Source organism: Fusarium poae, chromosome 4, assembly GCF_019609905.1.
Source record: "Fusarium poae strain DAOMC 252244 chromosome 4, whole genome shotgun sequence".
In the NCBI taxonomy this organism is placed as follows: Eukaryota; Fungi; Ascomycota; class Sordariomycetes; order Hypocreales; family Nectriaceae; genus Fusarium; species Fusarium poae.
The window spans coordinates 6,578,032-6,596,861 of record NC_058402.1 but is presented as its reverse complement, the minus strand read 5'-3'; the positions used below and the strand labels follow the sequence as shown (position 1 = coordinate 6,596,861).

General features: G+C 49.5%; 3 protein-coding genes and 1 non-coding gene across 4 annotated transcripts; 1 reads left to right on the top strand and 3 right to left on the bottom strand.

Annotated features, from left to right (window-relative positions):
• Positions 1-347: 347 nt before the first annotated feature.
• FPOAC1_012211 (uncharacterized protein) lies at positions 348-3,248 on the bottom strand (the record flags this gene model as incomplete). Its single annotated transcript, XM_044856571.1, has 6 exons — positions 348-534; positions 586-694; positions 747-990; positions 1,039-3,018; positions 3,076-3,134; positions 3,200-3,248. The coding sequence occupies 6 exons, from the start codon at positions 3,246-3,248 to the stop codon at positions 348-350; spliced, it is 2,628 nt and encodes an 875-aa protein (XP_044703884.1).
• A 3,241-nt stretch (positions 3,249-6,489) lies between these two features.
• FPOAC1_012210 (uncharacterized protein) lies at positions 6,490-8,223 on the bottom strand (the record flags this gene model as incomplete). Its single annotated transcript, XM_044856570.1, has 3 exons — positions 6,490-6,690; positions 6,743-7,509; positions 7,560-8,223. The coding sequence occupies 3 exons, from the start codon at positions 8,221-8,223 to the stop codon at positions 6,490-6,492; spliced, it is 1,632 nt and encodes a 543-aa protein (XP_044703883.1).
• Positions 8,224-10,369: 2,146 nt separating this feature from the next.
• On the top strand, positions 10,370-10,464 carry FPOAC1_012209. Its single transcript has one exon. It is a non-coding gene; the product is annotated as a tRNA-Ile (tRNA).
• A 1,223-nt stretch (positions 10,465-11,687) lies between these two features.
• Positions 11,688-14,145, bottom strand: FPOAC1_012208 (uncharacterized protein; the record flags this gene model as incomplete). The annotated part of the gene is made up of 3 exons (XM_044856569.1): positions 11,688-12,854; positions 12,907-13,377; positions 13,432-14,145. 3 exons carry the CDS (start codon positions 14,143-14,145, stop codon positions 11,688-11,690), a joined length of 2,352 nt encoding a protein of 783 aa, XP_044703882.1.
• Positions 14,146-18,830: the final 4,685 nt, after the last annotated feature.

Sequence of the window (18,830 nt, the reverse complement as noted above, 5' to 3'; positions counted from 1 at the left end):
CCCTGTCCTCTACATGAGTTTTGAATCGCCGCCGCTTTCCATCCTTGCAGGGCATACATGACTTCTCTATTCCTTCGTTGCATCTGAATAAAAAAAACTAAAGGGTGCATTTTGCAATGTGTAGTGATGTGTAGTGATGTGGTAAGGGGGTTGTGAATACATCGTGTCGCGATGATATGTTGGGTGAAGCGTCATGATGGGGTATTTAAATTACTGTAGTGTCGTATGGGGTCTATATACATGCAAGGGTCATGGGGATCGTGCTATGATGGGGGAAGGGGGAAAGGGAATATCGTTGTTTCAGGCGGCATTTGTGCGCCCCGAGATTAAGCATCTCTTATACCAGACTAGTTGGCCATGACAGCCTGGGAACCACCAAGCTGGCGCTTGACCTGTTCGCGGGCCCAGCGAGCTGTCTCAATAGTACGGGGCTGGAACTCTCGGTTGGTCTTGGTCTCCTTGATCATAGCAGTGACCCATTCTTGACGGAAAGCTTCAACCAGCTCGCCGTTGGGGTAAGCATCCGCAAGGTCGCTATTTATGTTAGCCTTGTCTTGATGAAACTAATGGTATACGACGACTTACCCAATAACGCCCATGGAAGCCCGCATCAACGATTCGCTTCGGTTCATGTCATTGGCAATGAGGTTGAGGACGTTGAAGATGGCAGGCACATATTGCTGAAGAGCTTGGGCTGTGGAGTTGTTAGTAATAGCCACAGATCGAAAGATCCGAGATAAACTTACTCTTCTGGCTGACCTTCATGGCGCCAATAATGCCACCCCATGCATCCATGATACCCTCGCGGAGGGAGACTACGTAGTCGAACATCTCGTAGGGGCCCTCAGGAGAAGCGGTAACAGTGGCGGCCTGTTCCAAGACCTGGGCAACGACGGACAGGTAAGTCTCAAAGTGGCCACCAATAGCGCCAGCAATGTCACCAAAGCATTGGAGAATGGCGGGCTTGAACTGGTTGGCAAGAGCGGTACTCTGTGACGGGTTAGATGTGTCAGATCCATTGAAGGGGGGGATACATACCCTCAGGTTGCTGAGGAGGTAGTTCATGAAGTTGTCGCAGTAAGGCTGGCTGCGCTCGCCGAGAGATCGAGTGATATCACTGACCAGGCCAATAGCCATGGAGCAGAGACTGGGCTCTTCCTGGTTTCCGAGGGCATTGTACAAGAAGGGGGCAAAGGCGTCCATGTACTTGAGGAAGTCCTCCTCCATAGCAGTTGAAAGGGCGCTGATGGTAGCAAAGACGGCGTCAGGAACGCTTGACTTTCCACCAACACTGTTGAGGATAGAGAGCATAACCTGCATGATACGGTCACCCTGGGGAATAATCTCCTTGTCAAGTCGAGAGATGATAGCCTGAAGAACACTGCACAGACTGTTTTGCATCTCCTCAAGGGTCATCTTGTCCTCAACGCTAACAACCTGGCTCTGTAGGGGCACAGTCTCTTCGAGTCGCTTAATAATAACATCGGAGAGGGAAGCAATGGGTTGCAAACTCTCAGCAGCGGCGTTCTGGACAAAAACGTTGAGAACCTCGTAAGAAGCGGTTCGCACCGATGTCTCGGCGTCCTGGCGGGCAGTGACGTCAAGTAAAGAGCTGACAGCGTTGTTGAAGTGGGGAGTGATGGCGTTGGAAGAAGCGCCGAAATCGCCAGCAAAACGCTCGGCCAAGTTCATCAGGGCCCAGCAGCATGATGGTGCCATCTTGGCACTGCTGAGAAGACCCTTGAACAGAGACTCGATCAATGTTGGCAATTGAGCCTGGGGGTCAATGGCCTCAGAGCAGGCCTCTGTGACTCTGCCAAGAGCGTAGGCGGTCGAATCCTTGACGTGCAGAGACTGGTCCTCCATCATGGTGATCAGGATAGGCAGCGCCTGCTTCACAATAGGGTCCAAGACCTTCTCATCGGGACCTTCCATGATGGCGCCGAAGGCGGAAACAGCGGCATCTCGGTTGTGCCAGTCCTCGTGGCGAAGGTTGGCCTCGACAAACGACAGCACAGGGCTGATGATGGTAGCACCAACGGCCTGGGCGTACAGCTGCAGGCACTGGTAGGCGGCACGAGACAGGTTGTACTCGTCGTCGGTGGCGTCCTCGTCCTGCTTGGTGAGGAGAAGCAGGAGGACTGGTACGACCTCGTTGGCGGCGACGCGGGCAAAGTTGTAGAAAGGACGCATTTGATCGGAACTCTCGACCTGGGCGTTGTCGTCCTCGATAGAGATCTCCTCTTCGCAAACAGTGCTCCAGAACTCGACAGCCAACTTGGCGACATCTTCGTCATCAGACTTCATGCCAAGAATGGTGAGACCAAACAAAGCCTTCTCCATGTAGAATCGCATATTCTCGTAGTAGAGGGCCATGATTCGGTTCAGGCAACCAAAGGCACCCTGCTGTATCCTTGAGTCGTCGGCCTGTGTGGCCTCGCAGACGACCTGCATGATGTAGTTACGCTCGCCCTCATGCTTGAAGTTGTTGCCGACGAATTCAAGTGAGTCACCGAGAGCAGTAATAGCAGCCAGTCGAACCTCAATGTTAGCTTCCTCCTTTCGGGCTCCCTGCACAACAGCAGTCAAGATAGCATTCGAGTGTGTTACCAAGGCCATGCGCAGTTCTGAGTCTTGGCTTTCGCAGATGTAGCCGATTGTGGTCAAAGAAGACTGCTTCTGGTGGTCGGCACCTTCGCTGACATTCTTGACGAGGTAAGGTAGCAGGTCGTTCCACTGGCCACGGGGCAACTCGATGGCGGCGATAGAAGAAATGACCTGGGCGGCAGCAGTACCAGCCTGGGTATTGGAGGAGCTCAGAGTCTGGAGGGTGAGCTCCTTGACTCGGTTCTTGGTCTCGTCATCTGTTTGCTGCAACCACTTTGCTTGCAATTCTTGGTGACGAGCAAAATCTCGGGTTGTGAAGGCGTTCTTGAGGGCGATACCGGCGGCGGCTCGGATAGAGCCATCGGCGGAGTCGTTTGCTAGCTCTTGTACGAGGGTTGCGAGGTATAGGGGCTAGATGAATCGTCAGCCAGTGTTCGAAAAAGCAAGGGAGAATCAGGGGTGACATACAAAGTTGCTCTCGGCAGCTTGAGTGAGTTGCTGCTCGGCAGCATTTCGCAAGTTCGCATCTATTGGAGATTAGCATAGATTCATCTCGACCGGCAGTCCATCAGCGGGGGAAGGAAAAACTCACCAGGCGAAAGCGAATTTGCGAGCACCTGGTTTATCTCTGAGCTCGACATTTTGGCTAGTTTAGGAACGTCTCGTCATGCGGTTTCGGCAAGTGTCAATAGGATTATCGAGGCGCAAACGGGCGTAAAGGCAGGAGAATGAAGAATAAGAAAGGAAAAGATAGAGCCTTGAGGTCGTTAGGCGAACGTGTCGATAAGTTTAGATGGAAGAGAGAACTGTTTGGATGAGGCGGAGAGGCGGGGGTTTTTTCCACGACGGGGGCTCAGTCCAAGAGAGGAAAAGAACGGGTATGAGGGTCGAACGAGCTTGGCGGGCCAAACAACGGGACGGGGCGTCTCGTTTGGTTCAATTTGGTGCCTGGCTTTTTTGGCGAGACGTTTGATAAGTACCAAGGTCAGGCAATATGCCAGGAATTAAGAAACAAAAGGTTTTAGTTTGTTGGAAGAGAATGATTATTTTTCTTTGGTTTGATGTTTAAAGTGTAGGATAATAAGAAGGAGAAAAGACAATCTCTTTGACTTCGAGGCAATCACTAGGTTTCACTCGCGCCTGCGAAATTCGCTACCGCCACTTGGATGAGAAGATGGAGCACTGTGCAGCACTGTGTGATGGTGATCAAATAGGCCTACAATACCTGTCTTGTATTGTTTTTTTTTTTAGGCTGACTGGATGCAATAGGATTGCATGTCTTCAGAGTATTTACCTACTATGTATAGGTAGGTAGAGGGCTATTCAGGTCAAGAAAAGAATTCCCTTTGTCAAGCATTGATTCACTATCAAACTTCTGCTATGACCTATATCCTATGCACTGACATTTACCATCTCGTTGCAGAATGTAGTTGGCCAGTTCCGTAGCCTTTGGTAAAGGAAAACATCTTGACTCATAAACTCAAATTGCAGCCTATGAGGATGATCCTTTGTTCTTTTTAGTCCATGCCATTCGTCTATCTTGATTTCAAGAATTTGATAGCCCTGTCAGTTCAGGCACCTGACCTGTTTACTGCGCAAACCTACCCTCAGGGTATCAGAAAAATTGGCCACTGGAAGCCTAAGAGACGAAATTAGTGTGCCACTTTATGCTCCTCAGATTACAGCTCTTAGACTATTTATTTTTGTAACCTAAGACTTAGGAGATCATTTTTTCTGCTACCCACTAGCCTACACCTCCGCTATGAACGCATACTCTCTGTCGTAGTGGAAGAATCTCGCTTAATCTGCTGCCGCACTGTATCCTTCACAGTGCCCCGCGATGCTGGGAAATTGACACATGGAAGCGTACAGTGTAGAGTCAGTGCCGGTGCCGGTGCCTGAGCCTGAGCCTGATTTCGGTGCGTAAGTACTTGCCTTGCCTCCAGCCTCATGTACCTGCCTGCCCTGTCCCGTTCACATGAAAAGGCAAAGCAAAGGCCATCAATCATTTGTGTTTACCAGAGGAGCTAACGACGGTTAGAGGCTTTTATTATATCCAGGTATAATAGCACAAACTTGGCCCTTGAACAATAAAAAACAGCGCTGAAACTAATGGCATTCATTTCATGTCTGAAATTATTACATTAGTCTAACTAACACATAACAACCCCCTTTCCTTCACTTCATTTTTTCCCTCTGTTTGTGTTGATTCTTTCAAAAGTAAATAGGTCCACCCTTCCATGGCAACCAAGGCTGCCTATGGATAACTCATTTACGTATCCTCATGTCCCAGTGGACGCCTTTTGGGCCGCTATCAAATTGGAGTTTGGAGCTGACTTGTCAGTTTGAGGGCCCCTTCCTTGTTCGCTTCGTCTTGGGTTTACGTCTTCCATGTGTTTCCAGGGGTCTAGTCTGGGGAAACGCCCTGTCCTGCGACTCACAGGCCATGTAGACTATGTAATGCACATCATTTGACCAGCGCCAGCAACACTGTTTTTTCGAACCATCGACCGTTTCATTATTTAGATCTGGGACGTCAATGGTCTTTGTAGTGGCTTGTTGGCATCTTCATACTTGACCTTCTCAGCTCCACAACGCTCATGTGGTTTGGGTCTCCTCTTAGACAATGGTTGACCCTCACAGACCCATCCATATTCTAGCCCATGGCAAACATCTGCGACGATTAGAATCGGCGTGAAAGGGCCACAGAGGCGAAGAGATCTTTACTAGCTAGCCCATCAGATTGGTCACATGCAGCTTTGCGGAGTGGCCGTAGAGGTTTCAGCTAAACCGGATCCCATATTGTAGAATTTGTCTCATCATTTTGATGTGAATAGCAACCAGGGCTTTTGTCGAACCAACCTAATCAACACAATATGCTTGCCTTTAGATCTCAAGTCCTCACTAATATCAGCACTTCAATTCTTAGCCTAGTCTTCAACAGTCATTTTCCATTGTATGACACAAGAGACCTTTGTACACACACACGGTCTATCGTCATGCTCCTCCGCTCCATCCTTCTTATCCGTGGGACTCAATATACTGGCCGCCTTCAGCACTTTTCCAATACTTGACAGTGCTCGCAGTTAACTCAAGATGGGGACTAGTATAGACCATTTGTGCATTGCGTGACCTGATTTGAGATTATACAACCATTATGAATACTCCTCGTAATCGGCATCCGATAGGTAAGGCCGGGATATAATTAGAACCAAATTCAGTACCAAGTGTGTTGATGCAGAGATTGTTGTCACCTATCTATGGTGCCCAATACCTGCCAGCCAACTTGTTATCACTCAGACACTACTATTTTGTAGCTGTTGATTCAGTAGTGAACTATCTCCAAAAGCCTACATCAATTGATACATAAGAAATATTCTCGATCCCCAACACAGCACAAGCAACACCATAGTAGGCCCTTGGCGTGGCATCACGCCTTTTGTCCAGTTTAGACCAGCTCGAGGTAAAGAACTGAGCCCCCAATGAGGGGTAGGCAACGGGACGGCTGTGCCGAAGCCTATGAGGTCATAGTCAATCAGCTCCTCATCACGAGTTCTCTGTCTTCAAGAAGACAGGTTATCAACCACAGAGAGCAGCTCATTATTGAAACGTATAAATGTTTATTTATTGTCATAAATCGTAATTTGTGCGTACCAACCAAGCATCTACATACATTTCGTTTCATTGATCCCATTCCATTTCATCCGCTGTATATGATTTCATAAATTCGTACAACCAAAGTTGTCTCATCATGAACTAAAAAAGCCCATCACTTGCACCAATAACAACACATCTGTAGTTGTAAGAGGTATCCATTATCCAGCACACGGTTGTCCTTCTGAAAAATGACCTTGAACAAGAACGCCAACAAGAAAAGCAGACTTAACGGAGATAGCCTCGGGGAGGACGACTATCGTAAAACGTCTCGCGCTCCGTCACCTCATCCCAGCGAGGATGGCTGTGTCGGCTACGGTCGCGCTCATAATCAAACTGGTATTCTCTCTCATATTCAAGTTCTCGTGCGCGCTGCTTTCGAGATCGTCTGATCTCATCTGAAATGTCAACCAGGCGGAGAACATCATCCTGAAAAAGTTAATACGAAGAACGACCAAGAGGGTTTCAGTAGAAAACTTACATATTTGAGATAGTCCATGATATAGTAGAACTCCTTGGTCTCCTCATATTCGTATCCGGAGCTCTCAATGGCCTCACGGATAACGAGGTCCTTGGTGATCTCGGTCCACATATCCTTAGGTGGTGGAGGAGCAGGTCGGGAAACCGATCGAGTTCTCTCAATGTCGATTTCTCGCTCACGGTCGTAGATTGACACGTTCACCCGTGTGTCACGGTCACGGGTTGGGGGAGGAGAGGGTTCCCTGATAGCAGGCTTGGGGGATGGCACAGGAGCCGGAGACGGCTGGCCATCCCTCTCGGGGATGAACTTGCTCTTCCTGGCTCCGCTGTATCTCGTCCACTGTGTCTCAGTGCTGCCACCACCGATTCCATCCATTCGGATGCGCTCAGTACCTGGAGGAACATCCACGAGAGTCCAGTCCTTGGTGGCGCCGCCCCAGGCCTCACCCATTCTGCCTCGAGAGTCAATCTTTCCGGTAAGGTAGTCGCCCTCTTCATCGACAGCACTAGGTGTGGGCAGGGGAGCAGCAGAGTGCGCTCGGCGACGGGAATCGGATTCTCGTCGAACCACGAGCTCATCGTCGCGGAAGTCGGATCGTCGTTCCTGGCTCTGTGATCTAGTGCGGGTTGTTCGAGAAATGTCCACCTCGGTCTTGTTCCTTGAGAGGGAAATGTCAATGTCAGTCTCCCGCTCTCGGACTCGAGATGGGGCACGAGGCTGAGGCTTGGGCTGAGGAGGAGGTGTGGGGGGTCTGGCTTTGATCATGCCTACAAGGGTTAACATCTTGAGTTCTCTTTCAACGTTTTGATGTACTTACCATGGTCAATATCACGGTAGTGCGTGATAACCTCTCGCTCAATGGTTGGTCCGCGGATGGTCTGAGGCGGAGGAGGCGGGGGAGAAGGCTTTGGTGCAGGAGGAGGCGAAGGGGCTCTTTCACGCTCAACGATACGGGTACGAATGCGCTCCCGCTCTTCAACTGGTGGAGGAGGCGGGGGAGAAGGCGATTTTGGTCGCTCAACATATCGCACAACACGGGCTGGCGAAGGGGCTCGTCTGGGAGGTGGTTGAGAAGGTTCCCTGACTCGCTCTCGCTCGTAAACTCTGGTGCGAGAACGCTCGTGCTCGTGTTCATGGTCATGATCGTGAGAAGAGTGGTGGGAAGAGTGATGGCTGGGTGAGATGCTGCGAGGCCTTCGAATGATTCGCTCCTCTCGAACGCGAGCGATTGGGCTGGGACTCCTGGGTCGGTGACGGTCGATAGTCTCTACTTGACGCTGGCGCAGGACCATAGGGCCGGCTTCGGTTCGTCGACCATCATCTCGCAAAAAGGCGGGTGTACGAGACTCCTCTCGCGGGGGAGGGCTGATTGTAACAGTGCGGCGGCGGTAATCGACTTCATCGAGTCCCTCAGGAGCGGATCGTCGAGGAGCGGGGTAGTAATCCCTCTCCTCAAAGTCGGTAGCCCTTACACGGGACATTTTTATTTGGTGTAATAAAAGGTAGTTTCCTGGTGATTTGTACTGGCTTTGGTGCGATGTTTGATGGCGTCAACTCAATTACTCAAGCTGTTGCGTAGGTTGCGACAAAGAGCACGATAAAGCTATTGCGTCACACTACAAGGTGGGGTTGTTCTTCTGGCGATGTGCCTCAGTCTTAGTGAGGTCTTGTCACGCAAACTCCAAAGAATGCGATGCTTATTATTGAGAGGAGAACAAAAGAGGTGAAGGAGGAAGAAGAAGCAACAGCCAAGAAGAATGGAAGAGAAAGAAAGAGAGTTTAAGAGTGTCAGGTGGGTTTAATGGCGCGCAAGCCGCAAAGCGCCGCAAGAATCAGGCCCCAGACTACCAAGGACGGAGCATGGAAGTAAAGCAAAACGTCGTCATCCGACAGCAATAATGGGAGGGAGACCCCCGGCAAACAATAGGGTGTCAGCCGTGACCTTACCTACCTAGTGGAGGGGCTGGGCTTCTCGGCTGGGCTGGTTAAGGTACGGAGAAAAGTTCCATTTCCTGCTGGCTGTGCTCAGCAAAGCAACGATACCTGGTATGTTCTGTAAGCTGTTATCCATGATAGTGGGCGAAAGCGGGGACAATGATGGGCGGTTTATGGGACAGTACAAAGATGGAAAGATGGATGGATGGAGGTAGCGGTCCGCAACGGGAGAACTAAACGTTGACGATGATCTTTTTCTCTCTTGAAGTTTCCTCAAATAGTATGTAGTAAATTCTATAAAGTCCATGTCTCTGCTGAATCACAAATTCGGCCACCTCGAATAGCTCTCGTTTCGTAGAGAGCAGTCGAACAAATGACCATAACAGACTGAACTGTATGCCTTAGTACTGTTCAATGACCCACGAAGTACCAGAGGGAGTCAGTCTGCCTACCTACCTGACGACCCCAAACGCAATGAGTCTCCTATGGCGGCCCAATAAGACGCTCCCTTCTCCCACGCGAAACCCTCAGATGGAGGGTCAAGCGCAACCACAAAGGACATGAGACCTGCCAACCTGACGAACTCTGATCTAAAATTGTCTCTGCCCAAGGCCCCATTATTGATGATCCATCTCCCCGTTATAGAGTTTATCCCCTTTGCCTCTTATTAATTATGGGCATCCGTTGGGCATATTTTCCATCTTGTCAATTTGTGCTTCTTTTGTTCGCTTCTTTGGCGAAGCTGCCAAAAGCTCGTTTCTTCTCCATCCAAGCAGGCTGTGGTGTGGGGATGTATTGACGCAATAGTGCAGCAAACCACACTACCTCACCCCAGCATCTTTGGGACCTTGGTCCGGTGCATTGCGAGACGGGGACCTAGAACAAGGCTCTCAGAACTGCCCCCTGCAGCGCCACGGATCCGACTTGCAGCGAATCACTCGTAGGGATGGCGAGGTCGAACAAAAACAGGACTGTGTATTAATGATGGTCGATGAGATAGGATAAACGTGATATGAGCATTGTGAATGTTGCTGCAAGTCTATCTCTGTTGCATTGCAAATCATTGCCTTTGTGGTCGGCAATGGAGTCAGAGTCCGAAATGTAGTTTTGTTAGGTTGGGCATTCAAACTTCGAAACGAGCCGTCATTGACCAGGACGGGGTTCTCAAACAAAGAAAGATCCTTGAGCATCCGCATCGTGTCGTATTGGATCTATCTGAAGTCAAAATTTCAAAGGCATGCTGCGAGCCCGACGAGGCGTCTGGGCTTGAACCCCATAAGCAGCCATTTTCAGCTGTCAGCCTCCAGTCCACAGTCCTCGCTGGGGCCTGGAGCATCTGCCGTTGTTCCAAGGTTCTATGACCGTCTGTTTGTTTGTCACTGTCGCTGTCACATGCTGCACAGACCCCGGCACTTCTTGGAGGAAGCAAGACAGGGTTCATAACTGGGCTGTGTTGAATTGATCTAGATTGTTCTCCCGAGACCAGTTATCAGTCAAACAATCAGGACAAGGGGAGGATTTGTTAAATGCTTCTCGATTATGGCTACAGACCTGCCAAAGTTGGGAGAGAATCTGCCCTGTTTTAACTTGGAAGGAGCTTGATAGGTTAGGTTAGGTAGCCTGTCTGGTTTTCGCTTCTGGCACTGTACAACATAGTGCCAAAACTTTAGTGTCTTACCAACGAATTGGACGGCTTCCGTAGCTCAGTTGGTTAGAGCGTCGTACTAATACTTCAATCTGAATATTCAGTGATGCGAAGGTCTCAGGTTCAAGCCCTGGCGGGAGCAATCCCAACGCCTTCCGATTCGTCTTTTTGCCATGGTACAATCTTTTCTTTTTACTTCAAACTGCAGCTCCATGGTAGTTGTTCTTATTTGAAACTACGCTTTACACGAACACATTAAAATAGCTTGCGAATTACATATTAGTTTAAGTCGCTTTTAACTAGGTATAACCGAAATAGATAAATCTCATGGTTTTCTCACCTAACAAAGTCCCTGAAAATCTACTAGGTTAGGGTATGTTAAGCAGTAGTAATAGACTAGGTAGTTTAATAAAGGGTCAAATGGAATAAACGATATTACTTTTGCGCTCTTCATTTAAGTACAGTTAAATACGACTTATGTAAGTATGAGAGTAGACTACCTAGGAGACAACTGGTGTAATATACGCATCTTCATATGGAGAATATCGGCACAAAAACCAATCTCCCAAGACTAAATCTCCAGATAGACGAATCAAGCCCGCAAGGCCTCAAAGTTTGGGAAGAGATGGGTCACGAGGACAGTTTCGATCCTGGTTTGACAAGTGAGATGTTCGAAATGCAAGGTATGGGTACACAGTTTCGTACTCTGGGCTAACCCTAGCATTATTCTTTCGTATCCTCAGGTATCTGGTGGGATATTTTCTGATCATTAGTTTTCGGTGATTAAACAATAGTCAAAAGGCGAGATGTCATGCGAACGGACGTGGGCTGGACGGTTTACCAGCTCACAAACCAGATATCGACAAGCCCATATAAGGATATTTAGATGCTCTTGAACATTAGCGTACACTTGTCGACATATGACGTACTGATATATGTCTATAAACTTACCCAGTAACATAATATAGAGCTTTCTGTTGAAATACGTCTTTATCTCGTAAGAAATTGTCTTACCCTAGAGCAATGGATGTGGACTTGAAGATATCATTTGAGCCTCATGTGTCAAAATTAGGCCAATGATAGCTAAAAATATCCCTGCTCTTATCTAATAAATTATTACAAAGCTCAAACTGTGTGAGGTTTGCGGGAAAAGAACATGCTCGTTTGTCTTATTTTATAACATCACCACCAGGAAAAGACAGACGGGACATCACATTTGGACAAAACGACGAAGAAAATTGAGTTATTTGAACGCCTATACTGATTTCATTCATACTGAGCTATCGTTAAGAATAAAGAGGTGAGAAAAATGAAGCAATGCCAACTTAGGAATACGTTATATCCAATCAATAGTATTCGTTTCCTTTAGAGACCACGTTTTGTGTCCTTTGCGATTAACCCTGTCAAGCTCTTTTCGGGCTTGGGGTAATCGGGACGGCCTGCCAACATGTCTACCGTCTCGGAAAGACCCATCCAGTGGGCAGTCTTGGGTCGACGGTTGGGCCAGTCTGTGCCGTTCTCCTCGAGATCTTCCACTCCGGAGAATACAACCTCGGAGCCCTGGATACCAATAACTGAGGCACTCTTGGGGTCCTTCTTAACGTGGTTGTGGGCGTTGCGTCCGTAACCTTCAAGGTGCTGGATGCACTTGATGGCCAGACGAACAGCTCGGCAACGATCCATGGGGGAAGGAACACCACCCTGCTGGACGTGACCAGGAATGCTCTCTCGACTCTCGAATCTATCGTGAGCCTCCTCGCGGATAATGTCTGCAATCAGTTTTGCGTTGTAGACCTTGCTGGCCTTCTCGTTGACGAGGATCAGGCGTCCAGCACGAGTCTGACCCTTGTCCTTTCGGAACACGTCCTTGAGATGGTTGACGTCAGAGTTGAGCATCTCGAGGGAAATACCTTCTTCGGGGATGTATACGGCTGAAGCACCGACATCGAGACCGGCCAATGTAGCAATGTAACCGGAGCGACCTCCCTGGGTCTCAATAACAAACACGCGTCGGCGTGTGGCGGAAGCAGATTGCTTGATCTTGTCACAGTAGTTGACAAGCTCGTTCAAGCAGGTATCGGATCCCAGAGAGTATTCTGTTCCAGGAACGTTGTTGGAGATGGTGGCAGGGAGCAGGCACATGGGGATGCACAGAGAGGGATATTGCGCCCTAGCCTTGCGCATTTGTGTGACGGAGTGGAATGCCTCGAAACCGCCAACAATGAACAAAGCATCAAAGTTGTGCTCCTCAATCAAGTTGGCAATCAGTTCCATGCCTGACTCACCAGGGAGTTCTCTGTTTGTGCCAATCTCGGAACCACCCTTACTTGCCCAGCCATCGACCTCGAGCCAGTCGAACGGACGAACTGCACCGAGAGGCTTATCATCGTGGTGTCGCGCAAATCCAGCGAAACCGTTGTGGATAGCAAGAGGCTCGTGGCCCTTTGAAAGACAGTATGCGACAGCCGCACGAACAGCGGCGTTCATACCACCAGCAGGGGCACCGACATTGATGAAACCGATTCGCATGCGCTAAGCGTATAAGTCAGCAATTTACAGTAATGGGACTAAGTGTGAGACTTACTTCCTTCTCAGGCAACTTCTCGTCATCAACCATGACATTGGTCGTCAACATGTAAGAGTTCCATTGGTCGGCAAACTCAGCATCTCGTAGAGACATAGCCTTATCAAAGTCCTTGGCGTCAACAGCCTTGGCGAGTTCCTTGGTCTCAGCAACAGCTTGCATCAGAGGTTTGCGAACAATCTTGTTTTCGTTGATGGCAATAAAAGGAGTCTCGGTCTCGGGAGTAGCTTCGAGGACGGCCTTGACGGCTTCCACGCCCTGTAGGGTAGCGAGCATTCGGTCGTAGGCAACGGCAGTGCCACCTCGTTGAACGTGACCGAGAGTGGTAATGCGGGTGTCGAGAGCAAGACCTCCCTCGCTCTTGTCAGCCAGAATGTCTTTGATTTCTTCAGCGCCGATCTTGTTTCCGTCCTTGTCGCGGGCACCCTCGGCGACAATGACAATTGTCTTGCGCTTTCCGAGCGCTCGATGCTGTAAGTCGTTAGCGGATACATCTCATGAGAGATTGGTTACCATGAAACTTACTCTTCTAACAACGACCTTCATCTCTTCTTGCCAGTCATTCTCACGAGGTCTCTCGGGAATAAAGACAAAGTCTGCGCCAGTCGCGACACCAGCCATGAGAGCCAACCAACCGCAGTGTCGTCCCATAACCTCAACGACGAAAGCGCGCGAGTGCGAAGAAGCAGTCGCCTCAACGTAATCAACCATCTCGCAAATACGGGCGAGCGCAGAGTAGCAACCAATGGTAGCGTCTGTTCCTGTGAGATCATTGTCGATAGAGCCAACAAGGCCTACGATGTTGAGATGTTTGTAAGGTGTGGTTTGCTCCTCCTTCAACTCGCCCTTGGAAACAAGCTCCTCCAAAAGAGAAGGCCATTCAGCTCGGAACCTGTCAGCACCAGTCAAGGATCCGTCACCACCGCAGATAATCAGAGCATCAATTCCAGATAGAACCATGTTCTTGGCGGCTGTCAATCGACCGGGACGCTCGTAAAAGGCCATGCATCGAGCAGTACCAATGAGTGTACCACCCTCTCCGAGGTAGCCTCGAACATCGTCCCACTGTACTTGTCGGATGAAATCGCCGCCCTGGACCAGACCCTCATATCCCTCATAGACGCAGAAGGCATCACAGCCCATATGCAGAGACATGCGCACGACAGCTCGGACAGCAGCGTTCATACCAGGGGAGTCACCTCCCGAGGTCATGACGGCGATCTTCTTCTTGGGAGCCATGGTTGTGGTTTCGACGGTGATGATGGCGGAGGAGAAAGGGTTTTTAGGGAATGTCAGTCAATTAAGCTCTGCTAAAGCTTATTGCAGGAAGCGCGTTGAGTAAGGTTAGGTAGGTATGTGGTAGCCAAGCCGTTCGGAGAAAGAAAAAAGCGGCGGGGCTGAATGCAGATAGTGGTATGTAGCTCAACTCTAGAAGGGAGAATATATAATGAGACACAGATTCAGCAGCAATTGGGGAAAAGCATGGTACTCACAGGAGAAACAGAGGAAAAGAATAAAAGCGCCGGCTCCAACGGATGATATTGATAAAATATCGTGTCACCAGAGATGGATGGGGGAAAATCCAATTATTATGGCACCAGCTTCATGGTCCGGGCAGACAGAGGTCGGTGACGCAGGTCAGGATATCGATAAGTGATGGAGGGGCAGGGAAGCCAAGACTTCCCACTGACGCAGTTGGTGGAGGGTTATGATGGAAAAAGAGCTCTTATCGCTTATCGGCCCGCCGCGGGGTGGTTTTTCCCTCTATTTTTTCCCTCTACCAAGGTGAGCTAGGCTGCTGGGTTCCAGTATGATGTGATGTTTAACGCTCACCTCACCTATTTTCCTAGTCTCGGTGATTTATGCTTGCCTGCCTCTGGACCCTCTTCCCACGCACAATAGAAGCCGTTGGAATAATAACGCATGCTATTTTGGTGTCAGGTCCACGTTTCGGCGGCATTGGATGTAATGATACAGCATCGTAGTGGGACGATGCCCTACCGGGAGACGTCATATGGAAGCCCGCATTCATTCTGTTGGTTTGTCCTGACCAGAACACGATGGGTTTTGTTCCTTGCCATATCCCAGATTATGAATACATAATAAATCAAGGGTTACTTTTAAGAAAACACAATCTGTTCGCCTTTCAATGTCAACGCAAGTAATCAACTACCGGCAGTCTTGACATAATCACCATCCTGGTCTACCATGATCTACCACTTTAGCTGCTGGCTGGCATGCAGCGGTTCGTGGGGCTCAAGGGAGAGCAACAGTAGCCAGATCCTGCAACGCAGGGCAGGCGATTGTTAAGACAGGCTTTACTGCAAGATCGAGCATCTCAAGACGATCGAGATGCCAATATTCATCAAATGAAAGGGGGCTCTGACATGGATGACCGCATCCCATCATATGCAATTTCTAAACACGCCATTCACTTCACCGGCATGCCGCAACGCGACCCTCAACATTGCTGGCCTCAGATGCCTCACATTCAACCCATTAAACTGACGCCAAAGACAAGGGCAACATCTGGGAAGAGATTGGATGCCCGAACTCAAGGGCAAGGTGTGATGGCTTATAACGTCGATTTGTCCGTGTTCCAGCTTTACAACAAGCCTAGAGTTTGATGAGGGTGTATATAAACCCATGATTAACAACCAGAGAGTCAAGAGTTGATTTGCTCAAGTTCGATTCATGGGTATTACAGTCATTCAAGATAAATCCCATTAATATTCCGGATATCACATAGTATACCACGGTAATGAAGAAATCATACAATAACCAAGCGATAGTCAGCAGTACTGAAATGCAAGCTCTAGGGTACCCAACATATCGGCACTCAAATCTGACATGTCATTAAGCAAACTTGTAAGACAAGTCGACAACCAAGACAGGCAGGTTATGATGTTCGCGAGGATCTTTGATGTGTCTGGCACTGAAGCCCTGTATTCGCAGCCTGAAGGCGCAGGCAGAAAAGTAAAACGCCAAAGATGCGAAATATAGGTCTTTTAGGAGAGTCATGCGGTTGCAGATGCTGTTTTATGCGCTGGCAAAGCTCATCACTTCAACAGTGTCTGAGGAAATGGTTGGCTTGATGTGGCAGTAGAGCGTGTCTGATGACCTGGAGCGCCAAGCGCTGAGTCGCCAGGACCCTGAAGAAGCGCCCCTGAACATGACGACAGAGGCCTCAGCAGGGCCTCAGCTCATCTCAACCCAGGACAACGGTCAAACAAGGCTCATTTCAATGCAAGTCTGCCTCCCTGATGTGCAGTTGTTTCCTTTCGCTACGACGTACCCAGTCTCCAGTTACGAAGCCCGCAAATGAACAAGTGGCGCAGAGGGACCAGGAGCTTTAGACCAGGTGACCTTGATACCCCAGACACATCGTCACTGTCACTGAAGCCTCGGAATAAACATTTGATGCCGGCAGCAAGATTCACGTCTGATCTTCTCGGCATATGTCCGTGATCACGCTTGTCAATGGTAATGTAATGGCCACTTCAGTACGGCGCAACGGAGGGCAACACCTAGCCGACTGACAGACCTGGCTTGCTGAAGACGGATGGCTACAGCTCAAGAATTCCTGGAGTGACTCGACTCGAGTTCGTCCCGTCGGGAAGTACTCCGTGGTCAGGCGCGGTGCAGAAAGGCAGTCATCAGTCATCAGTCGTTACCCGCCTGTGTTTCCACCGCGTAATAAAATTGTCCTTTGTTGTCACCAAATGAGTTTCCCAGGCAAGATCACTCACAGGTCCGTGGCCGCTTGCGGAGGCGAGGTGCAGCGAGCGGATGACAAGGAGCGAAACCTGGGGCTCGTTGTTATCACGGGGTCACCGGACTTTTGGGGACAAGACAAGTCAATGGACGGATCCCCACGAATCTTGGCCTCTCCTCTGGGGTTTCCAGGGCGAGAGTCACTAGCAAGAGTCTCATTTCCAATCCCGGATCATCGAGAATCACGTCAATTCGCCGTTGTAATCGGGGCCAGAACTGCAAGCGGACCAATTGACGCTTCAACGTGGGCGATGCTGACGATGGCCCGGGTTGGGATTGGAATTGAAGGTCAATTCCATAGGCAACAAAACACCATCAATCAACATGACCTCCCGTCCCCAGGTTCTCGGCAAACAAAGGGTTTTCGGGGTCTATCATGTGCCCTGAAGCTATTGAACTAAAGACATCTAGAGGACCCTTTCTTCCTGGCCAAGTTCTACGAGTCTTGGTATTCTCTGCCTTGAGCGCGTTAATACCGCGGTTAATTCGGGCCAGAACAGCACAAAGCGAGGCTGCGCTCACCATCGTGACTCGTGATGGGGCCTCAGACCAGTCCCTGGTGGACAGCGGCTACAGGGGAACTCATCCGCGGGTATAGAAGAGAAGGATAAATAGGTGGGGGCCTCAGTTCTGGACTCGGATGCCCGATTAGGTCTCAGTTCACAACGGAGCAGGAGGACGTTCCAGAACGTCATCTAAACGGAGACCAATACGTTCTGGAGGCCGCTACAAAGACCAAGGCCGAGAGATTGACCGTTTTCGCTCCCGAGACCGCGTTCGTCTGTGCTTTCTCCGTTACTGTCTCAGGTCCCATAAGTTACTTGAAAGGGTAACTAAAGTATAACCTAAAGGAGACTGGATCAGGACGTGGTAATCTAAGCTATAAAGGGTATCAAGTGACCCGCTGGTCGAAGCAGAACAAGTGCCTCTTCAGGTAAAGACCCGTGGAACTGGTCAGCAGGTAGTTTTTTGCCTCCCCCTCTCTGCCACCTCCACCCGCGTTCCTCTCCCCTGACAGAAGCCCTGTCCTTGTTCTGCTGTGTCGCCGAACAGGGCTTCCTTCCCCCACCTCACCTTCCTGTCTTCCCTGGTAGGGACGTGACATTGACAGGTTCTTTTTTTGGCCGGGAGAGAAGAGACGATGGATCCTTTCAACTCTGTAAAAAAGATATCGAGAGATGAGAAATAACGCACTCGAGAGATTGTACAAACGATAACCTTGCTCTGCTGAATATACTTTCAATCTTGTAATTTAACCTCCACATTTAAAATTCACTTGGTCATGCCTCTGTGCTGCGCTGTGCTGTGCTGCGATGTGCTGTACATGCTGCAATCCATACATAAGTACATATGTACATGCTCACATACTAAATTAAAGATCCTACCCCACTGGAATCAATCACTCGACTCTTCTCTTCACTCACTTTGGCTCTTGAACAGCGAAAATTCTACTACGCCGCGGTACGTCCGACTTGTATTCAACTGAGAGAAAGTAAAGAATTGAACTTGTGCTATTCGGGTAGTACCCGCTATTTCCAATCCCCTCCATCTCAACTCCTCCCGGTACGTACCTGAAGCACACCCGAACACAGTGGCTCCCACCCCCTCTGGGCCCTTTATCACCCCCCCACGGTCCGACACCCCCCCTGAACCTGGCGTGCGCTCGTGCTTGTGCTTGCTGCTAGACTCCATTTACATAGCGTACACCGCGACTCCCTTCCCCCAATCCGTCTTCCTACCCATGGGCCCAAACAGAATATCTACGTTTGATTCCCCCCCGGACTTTGTTCGTCCTCCTCCACATACTTCATACACATTAACACCGAATCAACCACCAAACAACCCCCAACATCCTTTGTTTTTGTAAAAAGGATCTCTAGGTCAAAGACGACTTGACCTTGCCTTTACAATTACAATACATGTATACTCGAGGATCCCCATGAAAGGCAGTATCCATCACGACAACACACTCACCCACCAAAATCGCCTGCATTGACATCAACTCACCGCCCGCGATTAAGTCAACTCCACCTCGAAGATAACTTGTATACTACGCTCTGGCGCATTGTCGGCTTTAATCTCGATCAACCTTGCCGGCTACCTAGGAATTCCCACCGATTGCACTCTTCAGCTCGACTTAGTATAAATCC